General features: G+C 37.9%; 1 protein-coding gene across 2 annotated transcripts in view; it reads right to left on the reverse strand.

Annotated features, from left to right (window-relative positions):
* Positions 1-25498, reverse strand: part of LOC120770465 — a 205441-nt gene that overhangs the window by 45281 nt on the left and 134662 nt on the right. For both annotated transcript variants that reach the window (XM_040097973.1, XM_040097964.1), the window contains 7 exons: positions 21036-21174; positions 20799-20868; positions 20446-20556; positions 7259-7465; positions 6977-7122; positions 6004-6154; positions 1360-1490 (listed from right to left, as the gene is read on the reverse strand). In XM_040097973.1, coding sequence (XP_039953907.1) covers positions 1360-1490; positions 6004-6154; positions 6977-7122; positions 7259-7465; positions 20446-20556; positions 20799-20868; positions 21036-21174 — 955 coding nt within the window. The remainder of the gene's footprint in view (positions 1-1359; positions 1491-6003; positions 6155-6976; positions 7123-7258; positions 7466-20445; positions 20557-20798; positions 20869-21035; positions 21175-25498) is intronic.

Here is a 25498-nt window from a genome sequence, read left to right on the forward strand (position 1 = left end):
AGAATAATGTCCTAAGTTTTTAAATTGATTTGAGTAATAGTTTCGGAGACACAGCCTTGAGAACTTGTGCGCTGGAGGCTAGCTAGGCTAAGTCCGCCGTCTTAAAAGCGTTTTTCTCGAAACTGTGTTTTTAAAGTTGGTTGGCAAGATTTCTCGAGAACTATTCAACCGATTATCATGAAATTTTACACAGGTCTTTGAGATATCATTTTTAAAGACTTGGATGAAGGATTTTTTTCCGATTTCGAATAATTGAAAAAAAGTTCCGAAATTTTCACTAAAATTTTTATGTTTTTTCTGAGTTCTAAGTTAAGGTTTTAACTAAAACACCTATTTTTTCCTTATATATGATCCTGTAAGAAGTTTTTCTGCCAACACGGGGGCATTTTTTTTCTTTTTTCCCAAGGGTCGCTGAAAGTGGCATCACATTGGCCGGATTAAAATATTTCATTCCAAAAATTTCAGAATTTTTTTTGTTAATAGTGTGTGTCTGTATAAAAAACTCTAATAAAATATTTAATTTTTGATATGCGAAAAAAATTGTTCAATAAAGGCTGTTTTTTAGCCGAGAAAACACATGGAACCCCTTAAACGCGTTCTTCTCGAAACAACATTTTGTTATGTACATACACAGAAAAGTTCGGAATCGCTGCAGTAGTTGAAGACTTTGTTTCCTAGCGCTCGAAACATCAAATAGTTTTATCTTTTAAATCTTCCTTTCTATTCTTAAAATACAATATGTAAAAAACTAGACTTGCAATTTTAAAACAATTGATACAGTAGGCTTTTCTCAGTCCTAAAATTCGACTTTTTAGGCTTTTCTGCTTTATAACACTTCCATTAACTTAAGTTGTAGCGTAAGACCTATTGAGAGAGGATTTATCCTTAATCGTTCTGCAACGTATTGCAGTGTAGGAAAGCGCCTATATAAGGGTACTCATAAGTATGAGTTGGTGAATTAGCATAAAAATATTTTAAAATCCTTCATTCTGATTTTGGAGAATGATGGTTTTATAAAGATCATATCGAAGGTGGCACCGAACTCAGCTGAAAATTTTTGCTAGAAAAATTTTTTATTCGAGGAATATTTTAAACAAAGGAGTAAGCTCCTACGCTATTCGATGTAACCATCCCTTAAATTGCAATTTTGCTCAGCCTAGTCCACACTATACTATACGCCTTTGAAGTATGCGAATAATGGAGTGACCATTCTACATTCTCACAATAAAATTCGTCGAAATTTTTGAGTAAAATAATAAGAAGAGCGCAAACTGTGAGGAATATACAACATTCAGGCTCAAATTATATACCTTGATTGAATGAAACAAATATCATTGAATTAATAAGAATTTCACTCACATCATGTGACCATGTGATACGATGCTCCTTCGGATTAGCTTTTATGTGGCACTCGAAGTAAACATCATCGCCTTCCTTAATTTCGTCCGGTTTGAGTGTTGAGCCCAGTGATAGTGTCACTTGTGGTGGATCTGTTGGGCGGACATATACGATAGAAGTATCATGGAGTTTTGGTTTCGTGTTGGTTAATGGCAATCCCGCGATGGCAAGTTATTCCAGACGAAGCAAATAATTGGAAAAGAAGGAGAAAAACGATTTGTTCATAAAATAATTTCTTCCAAGTATTGTGGTTTTCTGCAATTAAGTACCGTTAGTAATTATTGTAATCATAAGGTTATAATCATTAATACAAATGAACCCATGATAAAGAAAATACAGAACGAAATATGTATAAAATATTAAGATAAAAGCTCTATTAAACTTCTGTATTAACTTTGTTGCTGCTTTTTATCATTTATGCAACTATTCATTCATATAATTAAAATCTTGCAGACCACATATGAGGCGCTTACATGTAGAAGAAATGTTTGAAATTTTTAATTAGCTAAATGACAAGAAGAATTACTTTCAGCTTGCATGCTCGGCTCTGCGTTGCCAACTTAAAAATGTTGGGTTTGTTTTCGGCTATTTTTGTCGGTTTTTTTCGGTTGAGACTGTCGGGTAACTTTTTGCTGTCACAAACTTTTGCTGCAGCACGAAGTTTTTCGCAGTTCCACAATAGCTCTTTTAGCTTTTTTAGTGTTTGTGCGAACGGATTATAGTCGCATTTAAAAGTTAAAGTTTTAGTTTCAATACAAATAGTGCAAAGTCAGCCGAGGGACATTTTTTAATTTAATTATCTCTATGATTGCTATTGCTGCACTAAATAATTATGCTCGTAAGGCTAACTTATTGGAAGCGACTAACTGAGATGGCGAGACAAAATAGACAAAACTGTCTTGCTTCAGGTAAGGTTTCAGTTAATTTTTAAATTGAGAGCTTCAAAAGAATACCTGAAAATGTTCTTTAGAAATTTAACTAAACTTGCCCTTGGTTAATTCCCGAGCATTTTAGTTGGTATAATCAAAAAAAGTCTGCACATAAAAAAGTCAATACAGATCGAGTGCGGATTAATTGATCGAGTCATAAAAATTAGCAGTTTTTTTACAGATTACGCGTGAGTCATATTGAGCTGTCGTGATATTTTTGTTTAGTTTGGCATTTCATCATGGAAGGACTTACGTTTGAACAAAATTTACAAATCGTTCAACTTTATTACAAAAATTCATTTTCTCTAAAGAATGTGTTCCGCGCTGTTCGCTAAACTCATGTTAAATATAATCGGCCTACTGAGCGTACTATTCGCAACAATATAACCAATCTCTAAATCCCGAATTTATTATTGGATAATATTCGACCGTATAGATTACGTCCAGCACGCAGTAAAGGAAAGCTACGGCTGCTATACCTAAGAGTGTACAAGAAGTCCGTGGAGAGTCGACTCGGCGGCGCTCATAGCAATTCGGACTGACATATGGAACGACTGCATTTTACGTCGAGACCTTAAATTGAAAGCATACAAAACACAGCTTGTATAAGAACTGAAGCCGCTCGATCTCCCCAAGCAACATCGATCCCTCTATGTGCGCTTGAAAAGTTCTAAGAATATCCGACAATTTCGAGCCAAATTTTGTTCAGCGATGAGGCCTATTTCTGTCCCAAAGTGTATGTAAACAAGCAAAATTATCATATTTAAGACGAAAAGAAACACGAAGAGTTTCAAGAGCTGTCATTTTATACAAAAAGAAGAGCAGTTTTGTGTGATTTGTAAACCGGTGAAATCATCGTCCACATTTCTTCAAAAATGATGCCGATGAGATCGTAACCGTCAATGGCGACCGTTATCGCGCCATAATAACCGACTATTTGCTGCCTGACATTAAAGCGCGTAACCTCGGCGACATTTGGCTTCAACAAGAAGGCGCAACTTCCCACACATCGCATCAATAAATGGATTTATTGAGAGAACACTTCGGTGAGCAGATAATTTCTCGTTTTGGGCCGCTCGATTGACAATCAAGATCGAGTGATATCACACCGTTAAAATTTTTCCTGTGGGGATATGTAAAGCCTAAAGTCTACGCGGACAATCCCATTTCGATTCAGGCCTTGGAACAAAGCACCACGCGTCTCATTCGCCTGTTACCAGTCGAAATGCTCAAAAGAGTTATCGAAAATTGGACTTAACGGATAGATCATCAGAGACGCTGCCGCGGCAAACATTATTTGACAAAAAGTTATGAGAAAATTGTCTATCTTTCAGTGGAAGTAAAAATTGCTTTTTACGAGCTGTGGATTGCAAAGGGACTTTTGAAGCATTTCGTGGAGATATCCTTAAAAAGTTTGCCCAAATTTAAAAACAATTTCCTTATTACCTTTTCGACATTTACGTATTACGCGGGACACACAAACATGCAAAAGTTTGGCTGTTTATTTGCCCCTCTGCGGTAACCATGGCCAACGCGCTGATCAATTTATTTGAGTAGAAAAAGTTGTAGGAAGATTGCAAATATAAAATTATTTGTGGTTATGCATGCGAAATTATTTTAGCGATGAAATATGAGCAGTCCGCTGGCTTATATATTTTCCACCTTATCGCAGGTTGTCAGATTGTTTTGGGTATTTGCGTTGTTTTGCGTAATTTTATTTGTAAACTTTTCAAATTTGGCACACGTTTTACTATGTGCGTACTCAAAGTACTTGCAGGTGCAATAAATAAAAGACACAAACCGGAAACTTTTTGGCAAATAATGTACGGAGTGAATATCTATGTATATATTTACGTACAACGAACGAATTTATAAATATGCTTGATTGCAATTGAGGGCTCGTAAACTTGCCAGCAACAACGGTATCGTTAAATACGCCAGCGCTACATTTTGGATGGCTCACTTGAATGTGTCATTACATGCCAAGGTGTACAAATAAAGATATTTGCTAAGTTTGAGGGATGGAAGTGGAAGTTTCAGTTGTGCTTTACTTCCATAGATTACAAGGAATTATGATAACTAGTTTTCATTGAACTAACGAAAATGTAAAGTGAATTCAACTCTAGGAGGCAACAGCTTAAGACTCTTAATTGTGAGAAGTTCAACCACTGAAAGAAAAAAATAAGGTACTTCTACTGGAAAATATATGGAACCGTTATTAGCGGACTGTTATGAAAAGTATTACACACAGTGAATTGAGTTGGAGCGTTGGAACTCTTTCTATGCGCTCACATTTATATTCAAACCAAATATTGTATTTACTCAGCACATTCGTGCCTGTAACTCTGCCAGCACACCTACACACAATCTGACCGTTATGCCCACTGGTTGAACACACAAACCCCTCGGACCACAGCCAATGTATATTCTCGTTTCGCGCATTCGAATAAAAATCTGCATATTTTTGTGCTCCCCTGTTTGCTTATTATTTGTTGTCTGTTTGTCACACCGTACAATTCATTATTTATAACCGTTTTCGAAGAAATAAAACTTTCATAGCTTTCATCATGGCATGTGCTCGCTGTGCTGAAAGCCATTGGCAATGCCACAGCATGGGCGCTGGCGGAATGACAAACGGTCGTGTGAGCGCCCGTCGCACAAGAACTTGCTCCTTACACCGAACGTGTCTGCATTAGTATGTACATACATACATATGTTCCAGAGGGAGTGACAGCGCTTGTGTAACTTCGCCACTTCCTCGTCCTCCCTCCCCCTCAACAACACCGTGCTCGCGTGCTGTACTCGCTTTTACTGCTACGGTCATAAATTTTCTATTTAAGTCTGCATTTCAATAAATTTATGATTATGTTTAGAAAAACCTATACATTCATTAAATTACACACGTATGCGAGCACACACACATACATATGTATATGTGTGAATGGAAATACAAGTGAGTGTGTGAATATGTGTGGGAAACAATAAAACAAGCGCTGACAACTTTATTGAATATCATATGAATATATTCATAAACATACACACTGCGACACAAAAGTGTCTACGCGTATAGGTGGGCGTGTGGTTGAGTGGGTGTGTGGACTCGAGTTTCTAAATTTGCCGAAAGCGTTTTAGTTTTTTGCTACTTTTGACATTGCAACCGTTAGATCCTATCAAACTCGTCGGATTTTCAACCTTCGAAAGTCGGCGAGTTGGAGTTTTGACATGTTTGCGGCTTAGATAATCGAAAAGTGAAATTTACTGCGGCGTTATTATGTCAGCAGCCGGCTGGCAAGGTGAATTGTTTGCACATTTTTACCGAAAGCATGGCGGAATTTTGCACAGCAAATAATTTGGATTTATTGTGAAACTTTTCCCATTTGTAAGCCTGAAAGAATCGTATTTGTGTGAAATCGATGTAAATGCAGCGAAAACTTCGCACACGAGGAAGCTGCGCTCTCTTATAAAGCAATATATAACTTATAATGAACTTGAATCAAAATGCTTCCATAATAACTATATTCTTTGAGCTACTTTTTGAAGGGGGGTAATTGATGCGGATTTTAACCAGCTGGCCTAAAATTATTTTATTTATTTATTTAAGAATTTGCGATAATTATTTGGTTATTTACTTTACATTACTTAAAAGCGAAATTAATTCATTAGCAATTCTACTTACATATCACATTTAGCGAAATGGAATCCTCCATTGCGGAGATGGGCAACCGCGGATTGGAGCCTGCACACTTCAGCAATGTGCCGTCGTCTTCGGGTTGTGGATGGAAGGATAGCGTGGAGAAGACTCTGCCGTTGCTTTGTGTCGTTGTTAGCTAGGAACAAACAAAATATAAAACAAAAGCAAATTTTTCAGCAAAAATTTTAAAAAATATTTTTGAATTATATTCACATATAATTTTATATTAGAAAATATTAAAGAAAAAAATATTTTTATTAACAAAAAAAAAATTAAACAAAAAATTTAAGACACTCACATTTTAAAATTTTTTAAGACTAAATTTTTTATATCAGAAAAATTAAAAAAAAAACTTTTTCCAAACAAAAAAAATCAGGCATTAATAATATTCATTTTATACAAATATTTAAAGCGATTTGTTTTTCAAAACAAAAATTTTCGATTAAATTTTTCATATAAAACTTTATATCAGAAAAAATTAAATAAAAATTGTTTTAAGATTCCATTTTTTATATTGGAAAAAATAAAAAAAAAAATATTTTTTGAAAAAAAAAATCAGTAAATATTTTTTTATAATGTATTCATATAAAATTTTGTATAAACAAAATTAAGGAAAAATGTTTTTTTAACAATGTGTATATTCACTTCTATATTCTAAATGGGTCTGACTCATGACAATTATATAACATATATGTATATCAAAAAAAAAATTTATTTATTCATATTTCTTTCTGAATATAGTCAAATTGTGTTCGCCAACAAAATAATATATTATATATCTACAATTGTTCCTTTACTTTCTTCTTTGTGCTTACATAAACTTGACACCAGACAGAGAGAGCTATATCTCAAATATCTCAAGTTTAATTGGCTATTTAATTTTATATGATTTCACCAATATTAACTCCCACAAATCTTTTAATTAAACAAACCATTGGGGTTATCCTTCATAACTTACCGTTCCTCGCTTGAAAGGCCTGTTATTCTGCGTCCAGCGTATCTCAGTGTCTGGCACTGAACCGGCGACGACACAAGTCAAATTATATTGAGTGCCGGAAGAGAAAACTTTCAGCTTATTTGTGAGATTTACAGATGTTGGACTTACTGCAAAGATAATTTGTTCAGATCCAAATTGTATATATGATTGGATATAAGAGCAGATTATAATAAGCAAATAGTTTTCAAAATATTTCAAAGGAAGGAAATAAATATTTATTAATTTGTGGATTTTCTCACTCACGTAGCATCTCGATACGTATGCTGCGCTCGATTGGCGGAACCAACTTCGTATTGTAAGCACGGCATCGGTAGGTAGTGTTGAGAGCTGAACGTGGAATATTTAGCACCTCGAAACGATTTGTAGTTATATGGCGGCCCATCGAAATTCCATCGCCTACATTCAGTTTTTGCGTGCCATTGAACCAGTTGACTTTAGGGTCTGGTCGACCTGATATAACGTATGAAAAGGTATGCTTAAACAATATCAATTCAATATCTTATGATATACTTTTATGATTACAACAACGCAATTCCTTTCTAGTACTTCACACACACAGAATCGGCGAAAGACCCTTAACCCAGATACTTAGGCAGTTGCAGTCGCAGTCTACACGGTGCAATGACCACCACGTTTAGATTCTAATTTTCTGTCAAGTACTGAAACTACTGCAAACTTTCAGCGTGGTCGTAATAGTAAAACAGATTGTAACCAAGATGTTCGACATACATAACTGCACACGACCACTCTCTACGACTACACCCTACTCTCTTTGCATCCATTAAAGCAGGCAAAGCTCCCATTTAAGTATGCGGCTGCAAGACGTTGGTGATTTCGTTTGCTTCGCTTCCTTGATGCTCTTGAAAGCTGCATTTCAGCAATATGTGTGGGTGGATCCCACTGCTCCTTCTACAGCAGTGGCATAAGAAAAAGTAATATTTCTGCGGTGCTCAATGCGCATGAAGCGAAGGCGGGCTGTTGGGTCAGTGCAGGAAATGAAAACCACAGAATTATTATTATTTTAAGTAATGCAAAGCACAGCGTTCCCGATTCGCCAATACACACATTCCGGCAATGCACAAGCAGGGCTCGCAGTGAATGGGTCGCCCAAATGGCTCGCTCAACTGGCATGAACTGCAGTGCTCTTCTGTTAGCACGAAGAACTGCAATAATAGCGGTATATATAGGAATGCATTTGCATTCGGTAGGAAGAATAAAACATTTTAACTGTTGATGACTGCTCATTTTGCAACTATGTTGGCGTATAATGTTCTTGAGGTTGACATTGCATTGCCCCGTAACCACAAGATCGTCGCCACAAGCTTTTTTGATTACGTTGTCAGCACCCTTGTCGTTTTGCTGACCTGGTCTGTATCAGCTGTTTATGGTACACCTGCGTTTCAAGATTTTACGCTTACTACTCCTCAGAGTTGAAATGTGCGCCTTGATGAAACGTATGGAAGAATCCCATAATATCTAAGGTAAGGCTACTTAATACTAGACTTTACATGTAAATGCGGCTTGAGTTCACGACTCTCTTCAGACATAAGATAATGTGGGGATAACTATGATTAAATATATTAACGCTGAAGCATATTTTTTTGCGACTATATACAGGGGAAACTGTATAGAATGAAATGATTTAATTTTAACGGTATATATATGTATGTATATAGCGTCATCCCTATTGTTTATAACGGAACAATCCGTTTAACTTGCAGTAACATCACAGGACAATGAATTTCGCTGCTTGTTGATAACTGTTTAGTTTGTTCCGTTATATTTAATCTTCGTAATATTTTGGTGTCATTTTTTCGATTATTTAATGTTACTGTGGTCTTATGGACCAAATTATAATTTAGAAAGATAACCTTTTTGGAGCTCATAGAGTTGGGCGGGAGAGCTTTTATCAACATGTTTCATGAAGTTAATTTTTTATCCAAGGCTTGCGAAGACACAATCAAGGATTTGTGCTAGTAATCCAGGATTTCAGCCCACCATTGAGTGAAACAATGAAGATCCCTGATCGCATGGAGTCGTCAACTGCTTGCAACTTGATTTTACAGAATTTGTTTTTACATCAGGTAGGTAGGTAAGAGTGCAGCTCTGTTATCTTTGGGGCTCCTTTAGCACTAGCTGTGCCATTTTGATGCACTTGTCGCAGACCTCTTTATTATTGTTATTATGTTTCATCTTCTTGATCAAACCATTTTGAGGTTTCGATGAATCTACTAATGTCCGATATGCTTTTTTTATAGATTCATTCAAGGTTTGATGCTTGATTGATAGGGCTGAGCATTCACAGAGAAAGCGGAAAATTGTTTCCTTATACCCTACTATTTCGCAGCCTCGGCCGATGTTGTTCTGGGGCACAACCAATTTGGACGCATGTTCTCCAAATGGCCAGTTCCCAGTTGTGGTAGCAATTAGTCTGTATATACTTTTCCTGGACCTATTTAATAAGTCGTTAGTTTTTTTCTTGTCATTTTTTGGCCGTAATTGTTTAGTTATGACGCATTTTGTTATATTTTTCCATCTGTTATTTGCAACTTATTGAAATTGTATATTGAGCTCTCTTCTGATCGATCCTAGTGAACTCCTGCTGCTAGGTGAAGTTTGTCTTTTAGTGAGCTCAGTGCTTTCTTGCAGTTAAGAACTATGTTGGAATTAGTAATAGGCGACGACAAGGCCAGGAGAGCCGTTTCCGTTCTCGTCTAGGGGATATCATCACCTGGAAGTATCTAGTAAAATCCAGTCTTGGGAGAATGTAGTTTGATTTATTAACGTTGAGTTGGTTTAGGATATCACTATTTCCATATTTACATGAAGTTGATAAAAATCTAGCCGTATCAGCTATTCGCACTGACAAAGTAATTCCTGATTTAGTAAAAGCAAGGCAAGAGGAACAAGTTGACAAAGATAAAGAATCAGCTGACATTGAGCGACCACTAAGCACTATAAGTTAGAAAATGTTTTCTCGAATATTAATTGCAGTATGTCTTACCTACATAGGTTTTCATTATATAAACTGTTAAACAGTAACCGGTCCCATGAAGTTCACAAAATAGAGTTTTTACTGTATTTCCTTGTGTATGAAACATACACTCATATGCATTGATCGAATACTGTTTTATAGAACTTAATAAAATTCCTACAATGTTTAACAAGCTCACAGCTTAAAAAATTCAATGAGCTTTAAAGCTTGTTGTGGTTTAATTAGCTGAAAACAACCGTAGTGGTGTTAGCCCCGAAGGCACGAAAAAATTTCAAATATCCGTGACGTGACAGAAGTACTGAGTCAACCACAAACACAGATATGCAAATATTTTGAGTTTCAAATGAAAAATATAAAATTTAATTATTTTCACCGAAAAAATTGCACTGTAACATGATATAACTCTTATATCTCCATATGAATAACATTCGTTTAAAAATTGCAAGTTTTTGAACTCGATTTTTATACAAATGCCCCTATTGTCATATTTTTTTTACCTGATATTGATGAAAGTGGAAAGGATAACATTTCTAATTTGGCACTCAGTTTCCCCAAACTTCTTTAATTTGCAACTATGTAAATGTCTCTTTAACTACCGAACCAGATTCAAGAGGTAATGGGCGACGCCGGCAAACGCCTTGATTAACTTTTAATGTTTTGTGGCACCTAAGTTGGGTTGAAACGACACTGCCCCCAGGCCCAATGTTTATTTACATACTCTCGTTTACAAAAAGATTCCACAACTCGCTCTTGGATACAAATGTTTGCACAAAAAGTGAGCAACAAACTGTGCACAAGTAAATTGCTGAGTCTCAGTCTGACTGACTTACTGCCTGTTAAGCAAGCGAAGTGATTGTGTCAGAGGCAAAGGGGGCTTAAGCGCTGGCACCACCTCGCTTCACACCTTTCGCTGAGCATTGAAAATAGTAAATACTTCTTTTACATTTTACGTCAATTTTTCTTGTGTTCCACCCTGCCCGCCTGCTAACTCCCACTTTGCTGGTTGGTGAATTTTCCGAAAAGGATGTTGTACCGAAATTGTAAGTCAAGCATAGGATCCGAACTTCCAAGACTGCATACTATTTTTTCGCATTTCGCATTTGGAAATATGCAAATATGCATGGGAAGCTCTGAAAATAACACAATAATAAAAATAAAAGAAAAAAACACGAGCAAAAGGAAAATCGCAAACAAAAATAAAACCACACAAAGAGGCTTCGAATGAATTCGTTTAGAGGCAACAGTCGAAATTTTACATTCAGTCGAGTTGGTAGACAAACAAACTTCGCACTTACAATGTAAATGAATACCGGAGAGGCATTTGCAAATAAAACAAGGACCAACCAAACTCAAAACACATATAGTATATATATACACATATATCTGTGCAAGAGGAATCAAATACAACAAAAAGAGGCATACATTAGTCAACTTTAAGTCGACAAGGAGAAAAAACATGCATAACAAAATCGCTTTACAACAAAGACGGAGCGGAAAAGCCAACGGGAAACGAGCGTCAATGCAACAAAAGGGCGAGCGAAACAAACGAACGAACAGGCGTACGAGTGCACTATCAAAGGAGCAGTCATTGAAGAAAAGGGTTTAAGGCCAGTGAATGTGTAAGATACAAGTTGTATGAGCAACGTTAATACCGGAAACGAAATGCAAATTTTACCTAAGCGCACCCAAAAGGCAATCGAGTCAACGGAGTGGCTCGGCAGGTGTCAGGTGAAAGGCACGGACATGCAGCAAGGCAACCGCAAAATTTAACGGTTTGCAACTCGAAATTTGCTTAAAGTTATTTTGAAGGAGTTGTTCTACAAGCTGCACCGTATTCCCTTTTGAATATTTATTCGAGGGTGCTTATAACGGCAATTGGAGCGTTGGAGCATTGCCAAGGATGCACCGTTATGTAGCAATTGAAACACAACTGTAGGCGTTCAACTGGAAATTGGCTATCTTATTCGGAGGCTTGTGTGAGAAAAATTGGATACACAACTTGTAAATATTTAATGAGTTACACAATACGCACTAAAAGGAAGGTTTAAATAATAAATAATTTATACAATATTAAATAGAACTGATGATAATGCAGCACAAAGAGTGAAAAGTGGCCAATACGCATTTGAAACTGTTAAACCCCTTACTCACGTGGGCTTCGAACTCAGTGGCGATAACTCAACAAGTGTGAGTATCGAAGATCTAATACAAGCAGCCAATAGGTTATACGTATCCCAAAAGACACTGTTCAAATCAAAGTTACTCAATAGTCAATGTAAACTGGCTTTATATAAAATCAGAAAGACTAGCTTATCTTCTTCTTCGTTTTTGGCGTAGACACCGCTTACATGGTTACAGCCAAGTTTACAACCGCGCACCAGTCGTACTTCCTTTTCGTTGTTTGGCGCCAATTGGAGGTTACAAGATTAGCCAAGTCCTTTTTTACCTGGTCTTTCCAACGGTGTGGAGGGCTTTTTCATCCTGTGCTTCCCCCGGCGGGTACTGGGTCGAATACTCTCAGAGCTAGAATGTTTTCATTCATTCGGACAACATGACCTAGCCAGCGGAGCCGCTGTAGCTTATAAATAATGAAAATATTGTAAGCTTTATCCAAGCAGAGCGACTAAGATGGCTCTCAGCAATCATCTCTGAAGCAAGAGGAAGACCGCGATCAAGACTGATTGATGAACTTGCGGAAGAGATGAAGAAGCTTTACATACAAAAATGTAAAGAGAGTGCAAATGAGGGCACATGCGCAGCAAGCCTAAGCTCACAAGGATGATGATGGTTTATAAAGTACACTTAGCCTTATTCTCCTAGTTTGTTCAGGAAAGTTATCCTAGTTAGTCTGAGAGTTTAGGTAAAGTTCATTTCAAAGATTAATTTCGAATAGCAGCGAATGCATTTTCACTAGTCGAAATAGTGTTCAATCCGATAACATTTTTCCATTTATCCGATAATATCTAGTGGATGTCTCCAGAAAATTTTGGAAATTTGTTATAATAAGTTTAGTTTTCGAGTTCGAGTCTGAAGGAGTAGGTTGTATTAAATGAGGTTTATTGGAACAGGAGTTTTCCTATAATATTCCCATAAGATCAACTAGCTGTTATCATTTCCAGCACTGGAAATATTCTTTCATGTGCTCCCAGCTCAGTCTTATTTATAAATTTTAACTACGGATATTATTGCGGTGACTGGCAAGTGGGCGCTTTATTCGTTCTGAACAATTGACTCTGCTAAGGTTTAACTAATGCTTCTGAATTCTTCCTAAAAAATAATGCCCATAAACTTGCAACTATCTCTGGTGTAGAAAGCGTGGTGTGCATACCCGCGTTGGTCCATTCGAACATTTTTCGTACATAATACTGTGATCAAATTGAAAGGTGAATTTTGTCCATTTCATTTCCTTCAACGTACTTAATCCCCTTCCGCTGCAATACACTTATGCCAACGAATTCGACTTTTATATCCTCAATTGAGTCAAAACGGTGTCCTCGGAGTGGTCTTTTGGGTTTGCTGAACAGCCAGAAGTCACACTGGTCCAAATCAAGCGAATATGGTAGTTACGGAACAATATTAGTTGAAAATGTGACTCGCCAAGTGGAAATTAAAAATTCACCTTTCAATTTGATCACAGTAGTAAACTATGGTATATTCCAGCGCTCACTTAAATTTTCCACAAGTGTGGTGATTCTCAGCAATAGCTATTTAATCTAATTATATGGTTATATAATAGAAAGTCTCCGGTTGGAATTATGTTTTTGTTGGTGGTAGTGTCAGTGTATTCTGTACACAAATGACATTTGTGTGTTAGACAAAAAGTGTCTGCATCCAAGAGAACTGGGGAGCCAAAGTTTCGTTAGGATTCGTCAAAATAAAAGAATATTGATGAGTTACCTGTAATCTGCCTCTTAGTGCCAAGTACAACAGATGCGTAGCAGTCACAATAGGCATTTTCTGGTAGCTTCATTGTATGAAAAAAAATTTGAAAGAACATTGGCCATCCACAAACAATACTTAGCCAATCTATGCACATCCTTGGGGCTGAAAACAACACGAGAAAAATGCACACTCCCTGCAAAATGAGCAAGAAGACAGCTTTAGGAGCAATGGAAGTAATGAATGCAAAAGCATCATATTTGGCCAATCCATCCACAACAACAATGCAAAAGCATTTGTAGTAGTGAGGCGATTTGGCTATGCCGAGTTACTGAAAGTGGATGGGGATCTGGTTGCTGCCCTAATTCGAGCAATAACACTGTTGGTTTAATATCTAGCCACATTAGCCCAATGCTTCAGCGCTTGCCTGTTGGAATAAAGGAATGAAGAATATGTAATTGAGCAAATAAAAGTTTCTACAAGTGGCTCAAGAAGGATTGATGTGGCATACATTAGAAGGCAGAGTGAAATTACTTCAATCAAATAACTATGTCAACAGTGATTGCCAGTTTTCTACCTTCTGTGGGCCATAAGTGAAATTGCTAGCGAATCATTTCATGTGTTTGTAAGTAATTGGCCATTTACACACACTTCATCACAATTAAATATACTCAAAAGGTTCCCTGTTATTTGCAAGTATTGATTGATGCAATTTCAAAACGTTAATCAGAATACAATAAAAGTAGAACCGATGGACCCATGTATGCGGTATGAGGCGGAGATGTAGTCGAACGAAAATGCTTGAATGAAAAACGAAATTTTAAGTCAGACACGACTCCGTAGCGCTCCAGCTCGTCTATCTATCTATCTATCATATCATCAATCATCGAAACATATTTCTAGAGGTAATAATTTTAGAAATGACATACTAAAATCTGAAATCGATATCTCGAATAATTTCTGACTTATCGCCTTCTAAAATGCAGCCGCACCAGATTTTCTCTTAACTACATTTTTAAAATTTGCTTGGGTGATTGCTCGGAACATTATAACCTTAATCTCCAACGCAACGTAAAATCTGGAGACGAATATTACACCCGAAGTAAGGGAAAGAAACAAAACGATTAATATATGTATTTGTATATTTCTTATAAAATGTATTTAATTCACTTCGTCAGCAAACCAACCAACCAGGCACAAATGACCATCGAGCATTGCAAGAGATCGAACTCATGCAGAATTCCTCAAAGCAACTGCTATCAATTGCCCATTCACTTTCAATTAAATGGTTGCAACTACAACGGAATTTCAATAGAAAGAGCTTTTATTGGTGTTCACAAGAACAAACAACATACATATGCGGTGCGAGTGTGGGTGTGGCCGGGTAGTCGAAATAGCTTGGAGTGCACGGAGAGAGCATCAAATCATGCAATTTAATCAATTTAGAAACGTACGGCAACAAGAGCAGAAGGCACTAATAAAAGCACCATTGCCCTGGTAGAGGTAATAAAAGTTCTTGCAATCAGTTGGTTAAAATTTCGCTTACGTGCGGCATGCAACATGCGTTACGTAGTTGCTCCATTTGCAACAACAGCTGCCACGCGGTCTGATCACCTTGAAGAAGTGCCGTTTTTGCTTCTCCCTTTTTGTTTATACTTTTTGCAGAGTCTTACCTTCAGCTGACAAGCGTTGTTGTGCCGCCGCCTTGCCAGAGGTTTAGCGCGTCCGCTTGCAGCAGCAGTTTTGTGGAAATCGAAATGCACAACGGCGCTTTCAGTGCTCGACAGCAACGCTGTGGTGCACGCCATGAAATGGAACCGAGCGAATGAAAGCTTAGCGGATTAAAATGTTTACGTGAATTTGCAGCAGCGCCATGACATCACATGTAGGACAACGGACAATCCACTGCCGCCACGCCGGCATGCCGCGCTATTACCATGCCTCGTATGGCTGACACCGCGGCATATTGCGTTTTTTCTCAGCTCGGGTGGCTGGCGGCTGGTGGCTTTATCTATTTCCAATTGAAATCACACCATTCAGAGGCAATAAAGCACCGTGGAGGACAACTCGGCAAGGAGTGGGTCAGCACGTTCGCCGTAGCAGTGAAATAGTAGTTAAGTAAGAAGCATTGCAGTGAAGGTGAAATATAAAGTAAATGCAAAGGCGAAATAAAAATAGGAATCACTTGTGGTATTTCGATCGGATTTCGATTGCTTAATTGCAATTTAATTTACTGATTGCGAACGAAATTGGCAATTATTTCTTAATATACGAGTATCTCGAGCACAGCAACTGCCATTTCTGCAATTCCTTTTCACGAGTGTGTATGTCCACGTGATTGGCTCTGGCCTTTGAGTCAAAGTTGAAGCACCACTACTGGTAACTGCTAAGGACTCCTTCCAACTGCGCTAAACGAGCTCCTCTATGCTCACATACATCCATTCGCACATTGTCAGAAGTCAGCCAGTCCAACCGAAGTAGCATCCAGCGGAGGAATAGCCTTCCATCTATACTTCTTACATAGTTCCGTTTAGAGCGTGTGTGTGTGGGGGATGAGGGCAAATGAACAAGTGAAAATAGCATCAGCTAATGAAAAGCATTACTCCGTTTTAATCTGCACAACTGTCATCCTTGACTGCTCCCTATGAGTCCTTAGTGTCACAGCCACAGCAGCGACTAAATGTCAAGCCATTGAACGTGCTCCGTAAATAAGGGAGCAGCCCGAACATGTGTGCGCTTGGATATGAGGGCTCCACGTAGGAGCTAATGGATGCAAGTTTTGTGTGAGCCTTGCCTTATTTGCCATTTAGATTTATTAAATTTTCTTTTATAGTTAAATAAATCAAATTATGAGCCAAAAGTTCGTGGACGACTTTACCTGTGTACATAAAAGAGTTGGAAACTCTAAAATCGGAGAACTAAAACTCCTATGAATTTCACAAAACTTCAGGTAAGTCAGTTTTTCTAAACTAAAAGCATCTAAAAAACAAATTTGAATTTGTTGATCACTCAGTTCAAGTTTAAATTTGTGCAAGCGAAATTCTTGGAAAGTGAATGCCTTTAAATAAATAAATTTTAACCCGGTGAATAAATTATTATGATGGCGAGCCGCATTCCCGTCGGCCGCAGTAATATGTAAACTCACACCGCATGGTTCACTATGTACACACACGTGCACATTTACTTCGCTCTTTACCGCCCTTCAAAAGATATTGGTCGGGACACGAACCCAACCACAGGCAAGGCTTAAAATACTTATTTGGCTAATAAGCTGTTACAACAAAGAAAACTGTAAATTACATAATTTATGACTTGTTGTTGGCACAGCACACGAACTGACACACACACACCACCACACAAAGAGTGTCGGTTGCTTGAAGGCGCTGCAGCCAAGAACCGCATTGACTCGAACAAAACAACAAATTATTTGTTCCTCGTTACTTGCTTCGGGAAATTGTTGTTATTGTTGTCCTTATTTCGAAACTTTCTCTAATAATTGATATTTATTTGCATTCATGGGACTGAACATCGATGCAGCGCCGCTAACGAGAATCGGAAGTGGCGAATAGAGATCTAATCTCCTTGAACTTTCTTAATTAAATGGAAAGAGGAAGCTTGCATATCGTGTAAGAAGTCTTTTAGAACACACTTATAAAATATAACAACTGAAGATATGTTTTCCAAGTTTCTTTTGCAGATACAATTTTTTCAAAAAGCTTTTTAAAATCAGGTATGAATATTTCGTCACCTAAAATGCAAAATAACGTAACATCAATTTTCATAATATTGAAACAAATCTTGAGTTTTGATTATAAATGGTTATATATATTGGTTATTGTATCTGACAACGATTTTAAATTTTTTTTGATAATACTTTGTTTTGCATTTAAGGTGACGATTTTATATAAATTTTGCCTAAAAAATGAAATAAAATGTGAAGCTAAAATTTATCAAATAATTATTAAATAAACTTAATTTAATTTTAATCAAGTTGGCACTTTATATAACGTCTTGCATAGATTAGTGGCTCATTGCTAATTTAAGCTCTGTTTATTCCCCAAACGCTTCACCACATTGAACTCTGACTCCTTAACGCTAACGCATCCCCTCACATTTTTCGTGCCACATGCTCAATGCTTGTCATTGCTGCGCTACTAAATAGACCCCTGGGCCTGCTCAGCCTAGACGAACAAACTGACCCGTCACAGGAGTGTTGTCTAACGGCGGTGTGTACTTCCCTTCTACAAGAGTATGGTATATATGTATATCTAGCAACACCGGTTGCAAGTGTGTCCTTGCTACACATACCATACTTATAGCTAAATGTCCGTAATCAGAAAATCGTGTGTTTTATTCTTTCCAGACTGTGTGTTATGGTCGTTGAGCTCTTGTTTTAGTGTAAGCGTCTACACCCACATTGTGGTAAAATAATATTATGCCCGGTAATCCTTCCGCTCTCGTTGCGGTCGACGCCGGTAGGTAGATAGGTGGATACGGGCAGCAAGGCAATGAGAAATGTGTGTGTTGGTGTGCTCGTATGTGGCATGTGGCCTGCGGCATATGTTTCTACGCACAACACTTGCTGCCAACTCGAGATATTTTCTCTTTGCAATTCCTTGGCTTTCTCGGCCCGTTGGCTGCCGCTTTGGCACTTAGCTGAAGCCTTTGTTCTTGCTCGCTCACTTGCGCACACAATACAAGCTTATTATTACATTTTGCTTTTTGCCTGCACTTAAAACATCGATTTAATTAATTTGCTCATAAATTGTGCGGAGGCTATTGTTTTCGGCACATTAAACAAATGAGAAAAATGCCGAAAGGGGCACAAAGTGTCGACTGCCACACAATACGCGTATGTATGTGCGCGTGCGATTTTTCTTAGAAACCCTGCTGCCCTTCTGGCCTTCTGCCCCACTGCCGAACTGCCTGACTGCCGCCGTGGCCTTTCATGGAAAATGTTCCTTCCAAAAGTGGCGCAGACATCGTAGCCGGAACTAGCCTGCTGCAAAAATTTCTCCTCCTAGCGGATGTGAATTAGCGCTTACATATAATTTATAAAGCTCTAAATACAATGTAATCAACATGCCGCAAATTACCATTAAGCCTTTTTACTCCACACAAAGGCTGGAATAAATAGATATGTGTGGGTGCGCGTGTTCGTTTGTGTGTGCTCGTATTTGCCCGCTCGCCTGCAGCTTTACTTTGATTGTGATTAAGTTGAAAAGTTCGCGCAGACTTTTTCTCTGCCGCTTAGCAATGAGAAATGTGTTGAAATTCTTGGCTCACTGGCGAGAATTCTTAATGTTTTACACTTTTTCTTTAATTTCGCTGCAAAAGTTCATTAAAAAAAGTTTAATACTGTCAGCCGAAAATAATATCTTGAATCTCACGCTTTTTGAAAAAAGTTATTCGCTTTATTTCGTAGTTTGATCTGTGAGCAAAAAACTGTCTCCCGGCCGTCTTGCATGCGCGCTCTCTGCGGCGTGTGAGTAATGGCCGGGACAAAGGCGAGCGTCTTAAAAGCGACATATGTGGCTTTCCATTATATACTATATACATATTACATAAGTACATATATGGTTTGTCTTCCAACAGGCTTCACTTATGTTTTTGTTTACACCGCTTTTATAATGATTTTCGTTGTTTTGTGGTTTTGCACCTTGAGGACTTTGCACGAGATTTACGATGCTCGAAGTGCCTGCAGTCATCAGAGTATTATGATGAGGAAATAGAAGAAATTCAGAAAAGTTATCGAAAATCTTAAAATTTAAGAATTGCCAATATTGCTAGCTTCTCGTTCACATGAAGAAACAACCCTGTCATATACCCAATCTAATATGCGAACATTGGCACCGACAGCCCGCACACAATTAGACGTTCCGCGATATCTTACGGTTGCAACTGCTATATGAAGGACCAATGTACCAGCTGATCAAATATGCATATATTTCTAAATATTTTGAATACAACCTCTTTAATTTTCCCGCGGTTTGATCTCCATATATCCATTTTGTGTATTTGGCAGCTGTTTGTATCGAACATTGGTTAGCGATTTTCACCATGGACATACATTTTTTTTGCTCAAAAAGCTTGACATTTTCTTGTTTTCTATAGTCTGCAGATTCGTTGAAAATGTAGCGTAAGCCTTTTGGAGAGTCTACTTTATGAGGAACACAAATATTTAAGTGACACTAAGCATTCTGTGAAGGTGGCGAAGTCATCGAAATCGTCTAACGATTTATTAGCCCGAAAGTCGCTTATGTCGAAACTGTCTATTCTGGCAAATTACGCTCAAAAATTGTACCGAAACCGAAAAAGCCAAACCGGTGAAGACCATCTCAGTCAAGGCTCATACCAAACGTGTAGGAACGAGAATTAAGCGTTGGGGTGCCAGTGTTGGCTCAGCAACTGATTCTAAAGGCAGTACTAAAGACTTGTGTTGAAATACGTGAAAATGTAATTTTTGTTTGTCAGTCCGGGTCAGATTTGACACATATAGCCATAATATTTCAGTCATCCTTCCCATTTACATTACATTCACATTAAGTGGACTTACCGCCGCGCACTTCACATGTCAACACAATGTTGTCGCCCTCGAGCAGCGGGCCCACAGCACCGGCGACATCACGTCCAGAGGCATCGTAAACCATAATTTGATGTGGAGGAACTGCAGCGAATAAGACAAGAAAAGAGAGTAATGAAAACACGATGTCTACATGTGTATAAATTAAAGAACGATTTTAATCACAACGAAGCATGTGTGAGGAAGTTATATGTTCATGTTCATATATTTGTGTGCTCCAAAAGGAGTGTACACACAATAAGTATATGCGAAGAGGTGAATGTCCACGCAATTAGTGCGGACGTATTTACGTGTTTGGTAGACTTAGGCCCAGTATGTATACGTACCAATAACCGTGAAATTAATCCTATGGTTGCGCGTGGGGGAGTTCTGGAAATCGACGCGACACCTGTATACCTGTGGGACAGAAATTAAGCAATGTAAATGGACAATTGAGTCTCGAAATAAAATGTAATATAATTAATCAATAAAGAATGTTATTTTTGGCACTTGAATGGTTTTCTCATTTACAGGAATTTAATATAATATTTGTGTGCAGAATTGTCGGTTATTCATTTACTTACGCCTTCATCATCCAACTGAACATTCTCGACCGTCAATTTTGCAGGTTGTTGATTCGTTATGAAGTAAGCGCGAGGTCCAAACGAGTTGGTGTCCGACCAGTACAACGCCTTTTCGAACGCTCTCCCCCGGACATCGAAACTAAAAAGTAATAATAATATGTATTATAGAAATATATGTAACAATTCAAGACTTTAATTAATGGCAATAAAAGCAGTATCGATTTTGATAATAATATTGAATATCGCATTTTTCGGTTTTGGGTTCAAAACTACCAAGGTAAAGTTAATTTTCTGGTATTATAGTACTTCATTCTCCGCATAAATATACGTGTCATTTCTCTGTTTCAGGAGTACTGCATATGTAATTATTAACCGCATATTACTGCTCGTGAGATGTAATGTTTGCTGTACCGCAAATTTGTGTAGAAGCTTAGCTGAAAAAATTTTCCTCTAAAAAATGTAAAATATAATCCTAAACACTATGTGCTTTCCACAACATTAATGCTTCCAATCAAAAATGTAGCTTCGCCAGCAACTTCGGCGTATTTTATTGCGCCCATATTGTTGCTAAAACCACTGGAGTGTGAATAATGAAAATATGTCTCTCGCATTTACGAGCGCTGCTAAGTACTAACTTATTTGCAACATTTCTGAATTCATTGCCCAACCAGTACGGTCACCTAAATTATTGTCGCCGTGTGATGACGACGATTGTCCGCGGCAGCAATCCATAAATTTTGTCTGCTCTGAAATGCGCTGAAATAATGTTGTTTTGAACGCGTCGTTCTAATTTGATGTGTTATCGGCAACGCAGATGGACATTTGAAGTTTCTTCCAGCTCGGCAAGAGCTTTCAATTTTTTTATTGATTTGAGTACAGTATGTAATTTCACATACGTATATACATATTTCATAGTGTATATGAACTTAAGATGTCATTCTGTGATAACATTGTATTAATTAACATAGTATAGAACCTAAGATAGATCTAATATTTAGAGAGGTAAGGAAACAACCGAACAAATACCCAAAAGAGTGATGCACGCTGAAGAACTTGTTGAAATGGTTACTAAATATTATAAAAAAAACATGTTTCCTCTTTAATAATTTGATGTAATTTCACTCCACTCTCACCAGGTGATGCTAAGATTGCCTAGAGTCTTAAGAGGTTTCCATATCGGACCATTTTCTTTAAAGTCGAAACTATTTCTCAATGCTTGATATGCTTTCCCAGGTCTAGTAACCAAGGATACAATATTATACGTTCTCTTAGCGAGGCGCATAGCAGTAAAAAATGAAATGGCAGTACACTTGTATATTAGATGGCAGGGTGTAGAAGGCGCGTAGATGAAGGCATTGCCCTGATGGCCAAGTAGCTGCATTCAATGGAAATAATTTGTGGACGATATTACTCACTCTACATTTACTAAAAATGTGTTTTTGCTGGCGCTGGGTAATTGCAGCAAGTATCCGGTAAGTAAGCGCCCACAAGAAAGCAGCAACACGAGCGAAAAGTTGAAAAACAGAATTTGTCGGGGAACAGCAAGCATTTGCTGAAAATATTTCCTCCGAATTTTTTCGAGTTGCTCGCCATACACACCCAGAAGAAGATTGAAAATAAAAGAATGTAAGGAAGGGAAAAGTGAAAATGTGAAAGAATTATGTGCAGAAATACGCAGCTGAAGGAAAAGTTAGCCTAGTAAATTTTAAGAATTTGCTCGGGTGTGAAATTCACCATAGACGCTGTAAAAATATTAATTTTTGCCTGCGCCTGCGAAGGAAACTGTACAAATGAGCCCCGCTGCTGTTGGTTTGTGAGCACCATGGACGGCAGCGGGCCGTTGTAATCGTCACTTCTCCGTCTCATCACCAGCTGTTTGCAGCTATTCCGTTATAGTATTATATAAGCATTTATTTTTCTTGTTCGTGTATACATTAGTAGTGTTGATAAGAAACATTAATGAGGGTATGATGGTAATAATCTCACTTCAATACACAGCAGATACAAATTTGTTGCATTTATTCTTTTATTCGTGCTCATTCGGCATGCTGCTTGTTATTTCTATTAGTCTGGCAACTATCCCAGCAAACACAAAATTAGTCACCGACTCGAAAATAGTACGATATTTAAGCTTTTTCTCTAGCCTCTAATGTCGGCGGGGAATTCGAGTAAAAATAGGAGACCATTGTGTCCTTAACTAAAAAAATATCAAAATTGGGGAAAGAAGGATTGTCTGATTTCTTTTATTTTGATGACCAATGTTATTTTTCATCAGGACAGTGTCTACGTGAATTTTAAGATCGGTTTTAATGTGCTTTCGACTAGAAATGAGCTTAAGAAGTACACTTTTAAAGATTCTAGGAATCACTGTCAATTGAAAGGCTTAGGTCAGAGATAAGTAAGGCCATCAACATTGGTGGTATAATATATCCTCTCCAGCACCATCATTTTGTAACTTTGGTGCTAATTTTAAATTACAAAAAATTTGTCTGTGGTATTATGCGATTAAATATACAAAAATCCGTTGCCTCTTGTCATCAGATTTTTTGCTTATTTTTTTAATTTTGAGCATAAAATTTTTTGAGTCGCTGCGCTTGTCTAGTTGCCTCATTGTCATTCTTAGTGCGCGTGTTTAGCTAGTATGCGTTCCGCTGCTTCACTCTGCGGTGGGTCACTTGTTCGCCTCTGTGCTTTCGCCGCTTTCAACCGCCGACTGCTCTAGCTGCCGCTGCGGCCGCTGCGGCCGCGTCAACGACTGCCTTATTAGCATTGTCAACACAATTGTCCTCTTCAATGTTTCGCCTTTGTGCTTATGCTCCAGCGCTGCATATACTCGCACCTTCGTCCATCCATTCGCACGACTGTGTGGTTTCAATGCGTCCTTAGCCGTCGCCATCGCTGCGCGCTGCGCTCTGACGTTCGTTCGCGCTCCGCTATTGTTTGCGCCTTTAAGTGGTTTTTTATCATTTCACCGCTGACACAATTTATATCCTTTGCTCATATTTCTTCTGCTTATCACGCCGAGGATGTCGTTATTTGTGTGAATTTATATCTACACACACACTCCGTGTGTATGTGTGTGCGCGTGTATTTGAGTCGGCGAAGACGTTGCGTTTGCGTTTGCGTTTCGGTGTGATTGCCGGTGTCATTTCATACTTTTTGTGAGATTTTCGCTCCGTAATTTTTAGTCTTTCGCGAGCGCTTCAGCCACCGCATCTGCTTTGTTATGTATGCACTTTAAATACGTCAACGCTTTTAATGCTTTTCTCTTTCTCGTCTTGTTTCCTGTGGTTGGTGTTTTTTTTTTTGTGGGAAAGAATCACATATTGTCTTCTCCATCTTTGGGGATTTTCTCAGCAGTTACTAGACTTTTAATGGGGCTTTCTGCACTGCTCTGTCCTTTGTGATCAAGGAAGTGGAAGTTAAGTTGCGTTTAAGTGATAAATTTATACAATTATCCGGCGTATTCTCCATCGCTCTGCGACTATATGCACGCGTACGGGTAAGGAATCATTTGTAAGACGCTGTACGTTTATGATGATTGCAAGATAAATGCGTCGCGACATCTTTAAATGGCTTCATAGCTACCGTCGGCATATTTCGTAAATTGGGCGTAAATTCAAAGGAAAACTTGAATGTTTGCTATGCTTTAATATTGAATTGACATATAATTTGTATAAGATTATGCGCCTTCAGCTGATATATTTAAAAATATAGATGCATATTCTATTATTTTGTATTTTTCCCCAAGGAAATTTCAATATAATTTCAAAATATTATCTAACCGACATTCCGATGAATAGGATGACTTTATAAATATCAAACTATTCTTATAGCATTTTACAATAATAAAAGCAGCTTACAGCTCGATTATCCTCTTTAAAATAATAAAATAATCAATGAGCGCCGAGTGCGGGGCGTATACGTAACCACAGCAAACATCAAAAGTTCAAACTTAATGCGCGAAATGGCCCTTAAAAGCATAAGCAAATTATGTTAAATTTTAAAATAGTAAAGAAGTTCGGTTTTGTAAAGGCGCAACGGTCATGGCAAAACGAATACCGTTTTTGTGGGCAATTGAATATGTTTAGAAAAGTTTTTAAAGTTTCAAATTTCCTTCGGGTATTCATGTGTATTGCACCCAGGCGTACAATAGAGTAGGCAAGAAACTTTAAAAGCCGAGCACATATACATATGCACAGACGTATGTGCGGATACGAGCATTTGAGGTAAGTGGAGAAGGACGAAATATCGTGGAGAGCACCGAACCACGAGGAAAACAGAGCGAAAACGATACTGGAACTGACACAACGCTTCCGCTTAGAATTCGCTTAGCACAAACTGTACATATTTGCTTAGTTAATATAAACACGTAAGTTGACGTACATACCTACATATATAGAAACACTTTGCACGTCATTCCTTCCATTTCTCGAGCAAATGGCCCAATGGAACTTCACTCA

The sequence above is a fragment of the Bactrocera tryoni genome, chromosome 1, assembly GCF_016617805.1.
Source record: "Bactrocera tryoni isolate S06 chromosome 1, CSIRO_BtryS06_freeze2, whole genome shotgun sequence".
Taxonomy (NCBI): domain Eukaryota; kingdom Metazoa; phylum Arthropoda; class Insecta; order Diptera; family Tephritidae; genus Bactrocera; species Bactrocera tryoni.